We start from the raw sequence: 7,875 nt of genomic DNA, 5'->3' as shown, positions 1-7,875 counted from the left end.
CCATTTTGAGGGGAATGTCTACAGTTTTGTGTATCTTCTAAGCATTAGTTATATTTACTACACCTGTGCTTGTTTTCTGATAAATATTGGGGTCAATATCATCACCAGAATTATCACAAAAGGAATTTGCCTATTATTTGCATAGGAAAATCAATAATTCGTTTCAGTGCAAAGTCTCACTATGAAGTGTTACCTCATCAGCAAACAGGTAATGCAGCTGTTTAAAAATGTGTATAGGTATAAGATTATTATATATATTTTTAAAATGTTTTTACACAAATGATTAAATGGTAAATAAAAAGCAATAGGATGGATTCATTTTGATTTCTAATAATGTAATGTTGACTATCAAATGAATGAAAAGCAAGAAATCATTATACACACACATAATTCACACATAATTCTTATAAAGACAGTCAACCATCTATAAAGAAGCTGGAAACCAACCTCTCTCTCACTCTGATGCTGTCCTTTCTTAGATCAACTCACCAGCTTATAGCATAACACTTTTATTCTTTTATAAAATCCGCAGAACAATTCTCACATCAGTTAACTTTATTAAAGTTCTTCAGTCACTAGCTGCATATAGTATTCCTTCCTTACCAGTGTCAGAATGCTAAAATAATTTCTCAAAATGCTTGAACATGTTTAGTGGTACCTTTCCCAAATTAATATAGAAGTGATCCCATGCAGCCTTAGTGTATTTGCTGGCTTTCCCCTGGGTCTGCAGCCTCTTCTTTATTTCTTGACTCCTTTCTTTCTCCCCTTCAACTTCCAACATTTAGGGGCTGATTTACTAACCCACGAATCCGACCCGAATTGGAAAAGTTCCGACTTGAAAACGAACATTTTGCGACTTTTTCGTATGTTTTGCGATTTTTTCGGATTCTTTACGAATTTTTCGTTACCAATACGATTTTTGCGTAAAAACGCGAGTTTTTCGTATCCATTACGAAAGTTGCGTAAAATCTGGCGATTTTTTGTAGCGTTAAAACTTGCGCAAAAAGTTGCGCTTTTTACGCAACTTTCGTAATGGATACGAAAAACTCGCGTTTTTACGCAAAAATCGTATTGGTAACGAAAAATTCGTAAAGAATCCGAAAAAATCGCAAAAATACGAAAAAATCGCAAAATACCGATCATTACGAAAAAAACGCAATCGGACTCATTTCGACCCGTTCGTGGGTAAGTAAATCAGCCCCTTAGTATTTACTACTAGTATTTACTTACTAGTAGGTAACTTTCAGCTCTCTTCCCCTACCATCTAGTTACTGTAACCCATCTCTAAATCGATTCCTTATTAATTATATTAACACTGCTCCCCTGCTCATTATATTGAAACTTATTTAGCCTCATCCTTAATTCCTTTCTCAGCTCTTGCTCAGTTCTAACCCATTGCTCCTCACATCACTATTAATTACTAGTATACAACTACCCCCACTTCCCCCTATGTTGTGACTGTTTTGTTAGCAAGAGTTCATTATACAGGGGCTTTATCCATGTGCTGGTAATCTACCTTGCAAGCCCCAAATATGCAGTAGCTTTAGTTCCACTATTTGCCGTGTTTAACTTAAATTACAAAAAAACCTAAAACTATGTTGTGATCAGAACAACAGACAACACGTTTGTTCAGCAAAAGCCATATTTATTGAACTTTATGATCCTCTCAGTCCTAGAGGTCTACATGAGTTTAACTGAACTTTTTATTAATTGTGTTTGTTATGTTGTGCTTCTTAATGTAAGTAAAGGTATTTTTGCTAAATAAAGGTGTGATGCTTTGTAATGCAGACAGTGCAATGTCATTATTGTAAATATTACTTGCTTAGACATATACAACATTTTGTTTTTTGTTTTTTTATTCTGGCCCTTTCTTTGGACCCATAAGTTAACCCTGACCTGTTTATACTCCTTGTTACATAGTTACATAGGGTTGAAAAAAGACCAGAGTCCATCAAGTTCAACCCTTCCAAGTAAACCCAGTACACACAAACCTATACTTACCTATCTATACACTCACATACATAAATTATATATACAAACATTAATACTAACTGTAGATATTAGTATCACAGTAGCCTTGGATACTATGCTTGTTCAAGAACTCATCCAGGCCCCTCTTAAAGACATTAACAGAATCTGCCATTACAACATCACTAGGAAGGGCATTCCCCAACCTCACTGCCCTCACCATGAAAACCCACTTACGCTGCTGCAAATGAAAGTTCTGTTCCTCTAATCTAAAGGGGGGGCCTCTGATGCGCTGGTCATTTTTATGGGAAAAAGAACACCCCCTATCTGCCTATAATCCCCTCTAATGTATTTGTACAAAGTAATCATGTCCCCCCTTTTCCAAAGAATAAAACCCCAACCTTGACAGTCTAACCTCATAGCTTAAATCTTCGCTCTGCAAAGTGGCAGCACCCTTCATGGTACTTATAGTTTTGCACAGTTTAGAATCTTCAGAGTACCCCTGCAGTACTCCAATTAGAAAATGTTCCATTTACCACCACTCTTTGTAATTTATTGTACCTTATTAAAGTGTGCTGAAGCCCCTTTTATCAGTTGAGTAATACCAGACTTTTGTGCTTCATCTTTAGCTCTAGAACTAAAACAATTTCAAACAATTAGGTTACAGACTCTGAGCACACAAGCACTAAATTTGGCTAAAGGTTTTCAGTATCTCTTTACTACACTATGTGGAAATCGTTATATGGTAAGGTAAGTCAGTTTTGTTTGAATTAACTGTTTTCAGGCACAAAATGTGCATACCATATTGATCACATTATGTTTCTCATACTTATGTTTTTATTTGGTTAAGCACACTGCTCACAAAAAGATTAGGCCCAAACTGTGCATAAACTTGCATTCATATCCATAGCCCACCCTATCCATAGCACTTTGGCAATACTTTTGGCATACTTTTTACATGAAGCCTGACATACGAATCGATAGGGGCACATGACACCATGTTTTTTGGCTACTTATAAATGTGTTCCAGAAATGCCAGAAATGTGTTTTTTCCTTAAACTTTTACAAAAAAAAATTAATAATAATAATATACACTTCATCTTACTGAAAAGTGCACCAAATGATCATACGTCAGAAAAATGATCAGGCAGGTTTGAAAATTTTCGCCATTAACGATGGAATTTGCCCATTGTCCAATTGTTTGCAGAACCAAGCAGGTAGGTTTTTTAGCTTCAACTAGACATTTTCACTTGAAATGGCTGTTTTTGGTGATCGACAAATTGTATTTTTAAACAATTGTTTCAGGATAAGCTTGGTCCTACGATAATGAAAAGATCTTTTAAAAATAATTAACGTGTATGGCCAGTGCAGATATCTATTTGCCATGGGAAAGAATATGCAGGGTGCCACAAAAGAAACACCAAGTTAGAGGATATTTCCGTGGTAATGCTTGTCTGCAAGTTCATCATTTTTTTTATGTGCACAAAAGGTCTGATTATTACGTGACCTATCCATTAAAGCATTAGAACATGAAACAAATAAATACACTATTTTTATGGCATTAAAACATTCTGTACACCTGGGTTACAGTTCAAAACTACAAAAATTAGTAAATCTGCTCCCTAGTGTTTGTGATTCAGTGCGGACGCAGGGGGTGAAACTAGCCCAATCCAAGTTCAGAAAGAATAAGTAAGTTAGGTTTGAGAGACTAGACCATTTTTAAAATAGTGTTAAAGCTATATTGTCATGCCAAGTGGTACACAGACTCCTAATGAGAATCTTGTCAGAAAACAGACATGCCAGAAGACCCCAATGTTATAAAACAACCACCATATATATGAGTTTTCTATTATGCATACTTTCAGCATTGTCTTGGGCAGTTTGTGCCCACTTCAAAATCAGGACTTGCTTATGTGGTAAACAAGAAAACTATAAATGACAAAAGTTGTTGAAGTCCTTTATTCTGTTATTAATGTCTCAGGATTGCATAGCTGTTTATGTAGTTTGATTACAAGTTAGGCTTTACGCCTTGTTATGTGGTCGTAAATGACAGCTTGAATGTAAATATCTGTCTGTATAGGGGTCCGAGTCGAATTATCTCCTGGAGATGCCTACAAAAACATAAGATGTATGAAGTTAGTGGTCGGAACACAGAATAATACTACAAATTATAATAATCATTTTAATATTAATACCATAGTTTTTATAGCAAGCATGCAGAAAAGTAACTTGAAACTAAGAATATTTGTCCCAAAAGAAAATATATTTATAAGAAAATAATAATCAGGCTGATTAAAATGAAAAGTCTGCCATATTTAGGGGTTGATTTATTCTTATATCATTGCATATGAAAATGCTTGATGGCATCACAGCACTTAAGAGCTTTTCTAGGTAACTATTGCTGAAGGCAATCTGGCACAAGTGCTTGTCAGACACCTTCACTTACTGCACAGTAGGGGGCTGATTTACTAAGACACGAATTCGAATCCGAATTGGAAAAATTCCGATTGGAAAACGAACATTTTGCGACTTTTTCGTATTTTTTGCTATGTTTTCGGCGCCTTTACGACTTTTCGGAAATTCTCGCTATTTTTTCGTTACCAATACGCAAGTTTTTCGTAGCCATTACGATTCGCTCGTATCTTGTTGCGACTTTTTCGTATTGAGCGCTCGTAAGCTTTTCAGACTTAGCATGATTTTGGAAGCCTCCCATAGGACTCAATGGCACCCTGCAGCTCCAACCTGGCCCAAGAAAAGTCACCATACTGAAGCTTGAATGAATCCGAATGCTACGAAAAAATCGCAACATTTTGCTCAACTTTCGGAATGGCTACAAAAAAGGCGCGACTTTTCGCACAAGTTTTAACGCTACGAAAAAAATCGCCAGATTTTGCGCAACATCCGGAATGGCAACGAAAAAGTCGCGATAATTTTCCGAAAAATCGCCAAATACCGATCATTACGAAAAAACGCAATCGGACGCATTCGGCCCATTCGTGGGTAAGTAAATGTGCCCCTAAGTCTATGTGGGACATTTTAAAGTGATATGGTACTGTTGTTTTTTGCTATGCTCAAAGTGCCCCAACAGCCCAGTGCCCTTGTTATTATGAAAATAATTAGAGATATTTGCTTTTTTAAATTAAAAAAAGTCTAAGTTTCAAATGTTTTCAATACAAGGGATATTTGCTGGGTTTATGTTGCCATTTTAAGACCATAGGGCTGATGCACTAAAGGTCGATAAATTCTATTTCAAAGAATTGACAGTATTACCGCGTGCGTTAAGTCACACATCACATGCGTAACGCAACATGGTAATTAGTGTGTGAAAAGAATACTAGCGCATGATTCACAAAAGTACCTAAAGCGTAAAATGCGTTAATTAGTGCGCGAATGTGTGCGCATTTTAGCGCCTAATTGGGGGAGGCGTTGTGCAGAGCACATTTTTCATTTTTGAGTGTCCATAGGGGTCCATGAGAAGAAGCGGGCCATCCTCTGCAAGCTGAGGCGGAGAATGTGGATGAAATTCCGAGTAATCATGGACCTGCAAGATCTTCAGCAGCTGTGGTCGGATATAAAGCGCGGGAGGAGCGATTTAGTTGTGGAGATTGCGGAGGGTAATTATTGTACTTTATTAATGTTTTAAAGAATACGTTAATTAAAATAATTTGAAATTAATTTTACCTAAAAATGTAAGAAATGTATATTCTAGATATGTGTATATATGCATGTTTTTCAAAAACAACACAGAATAAATTTCACAATAAAGAGGTAATTTTAAATATGTTGTGCCAGTTTGAAAAAATAATACATATACACATATATATACATCTATTTCCCAAAACATATATACATACGTGTATATATACATATGCATAAATAAGTATATAAAGATCTATATGTATGTATATTTAGATGTATATATACGTATATGCATATGTGTATATATATATATATATATATATATATATATATATATATAGGAGACGCAGGGGTGGTGGAGGAAGCAGGAGGACGACGCGGGGAGGGGGGAACTGGAGGATGCTTGGGGGGCCCTGTGGCAAGCAAGAGTATGCAGGGGGGGGGGAGCGGGAGGAAGCAGTAAGGAAGCACCAGGGAGTGGCCCATAGTATGAGAACTTTGGGGAAGGACCACAAATGTTTTCGGGGGCCCTGGCTAACAATGTCTGTGTGTCCTTTGTATTGATGTGAGGGGTTACAGGGGGAGGGTGGCCCTCTGTATATGAATGTATATATATATATATATATATGTATAATATATTAAAACAACATCTTGCAATATTATCTCACAGAACTTAAACAGGATGATGCTCCAGAGGCCCCACAGCAGCCAGAGGCCCCAGACCAGCCAGAGGCCGACGACTGGGAGAACTGGATGGTGGATCCTCCTGAGGATACTGATGAGGGACCATCACATGAGACTGAAGATGTGGGGACCCAAACAACACCTGGGTGGACTGACCCCACACTTCGGTTGATGCAAGAGGATCTTGCCACCATAAAGGCCCAGTTGTCACAGCTGCAGCAGGACGTTGCTGCGATCAAGGCCAGCAAGGCCTAACTTGTTTATAGTTATTTTAGACATGTTTTTAGCTTTTATGGGCTAAATAAAAGTTTCTGTTTTTGTAGTTTTGAACTGGGTAATGTAAAATTACTTTCATGCCTGGTTTCATGTAGTTTCTCCTTCACTCTTACATTTATCAGTAACAGCATCAATATGCTATATGGGTTAAATTTTTGCAAATATTCTGCCAACAATTTTGTCTTTAGGCCATTTTGCTGAATAGTAAAGCTTGCGTTAATTATTACGTAGCATTTTTTCTGGCGAGTGTGATAACTGCCAATCAAATGTTTTGGCGCCAGAATAATTGCAATATTATATTCCCCGTTTACTAAACTGCCCATAACATATTTGGCGTTTATTCTGTGTATAAATTGTGCCACTAAATTTAACCCACTTTAGTAAATGGACCCCTAAGTATTTTTCAAAATATTTCTTAAATGCCCCCCCCCTATTTACTGCCCTAATTTGATGTTGTACTCCACAGCTTTGAGGACATCATTTGCGTACATAATAATAGGCGTGCCATACATACATTACATACAGATGAGGGGGGGGAAGCTCCTCGCTCTCCTCTTCGCTGGCTTCCTCTGGCCTATAATCCCTGTCTGTGCCCTCCACATCAGAATTATCAGGGCTAACCAGGCAGACAGGCCTCTCTGTATCACTGCCGGAGCTGGATGACACGGCAGCTGGAACACTCTTTTTGGCCACCTTTTTCCCTCCCACACTGATCTCCATAATTTGTTGGTGTTTCTCTCTCCCAGTGCAAATGCGCAAAATGGCACTAGTTTTATGTGCTACTGCGTGTGTATATTTGCGCGCGTGCGGTAATTAGCTTACTACACGTTGCATCTAATATCGCACAAATAGTCTTCGCGACTAAAATAATGCATGCAGCATCGCGCGTAAATTAACGCAAGTATGCTTTTAGTGAATCGTGCGTTGTCACGAAAATTTTGACGCGCTAAAAATTTTAACGCATGCTATAAATAGCGCACGTTTTAACGCACTTTAGTGAATCGGCCCTCATATTTAATACAGAAATGCAGAAGGAACTTTGCAGCAACTGTGTCCCCAGACTGACTGAGCCATGTGTTCATAAATATTTAAATATAGTCAGGAGGCCTTCTGCTGGAAAGTGAGAGCAAACATTCCTCCAGATGTATTGGAGATAATTAATGGGGTTGATCTTGTTAGCATTAGAAAAATCCTGTGCAATTATTTTAGCTTTACACAGGTCGTGCAGCTGGAAGAATTAGATAAACAAACCTGAAAGCCTTTTTTTATTTTACAGAACCTCTGTTGATTAAAAATGAAAAAGAAAAT

General features: G+C 37.5%; 1 protein-coding gene across 1 annotated transcript in view; it reads right to left on the bottom strand.

The window, feature by feature from the left end:
* Window positions 1-3,911: 3,911 nt before the first annotated feature.
* Window positions 3,912-7,875, bottom strand: part of cfap299 (cilia and flagella associated protein 299) — a 187,087-nt gene continuing 183,123 nt past the window's right edge. Inside the window, exon 7 of the mRNA XM_002933999.5 lies at window positions 3,912-4,079. Coding sequence (XP_002934045.1) covers window positions 3,984-4,079 — 96 coding nt within the window. The 3' untranslated portion in view covers window positions 3,912-3,983. The remainder of the gene's footprint in view (window positions 4,080-7,875) is intronic.

This window comes from Xenopus tropicalis, chromosome 1, assembly GCF_000004195.4.
Source record: "Xenopus tropicalis strain Nigerian chromosome 1, UCB_Xtro_10.0, whole genome shotgun sequence".
NCBI classification, from domain to species: domain Eukaryota; kingdom Metazoa; phylum Chordata; class Amphibia; order Anura; family Pipidae; genus Xenopus; species Xenopus tropicalis.
The sequence above is the reverse complement of the archived record's forward strand: the minus strand, read 5'-3'. Positions and strand labels throughout refer to the sequence as shown.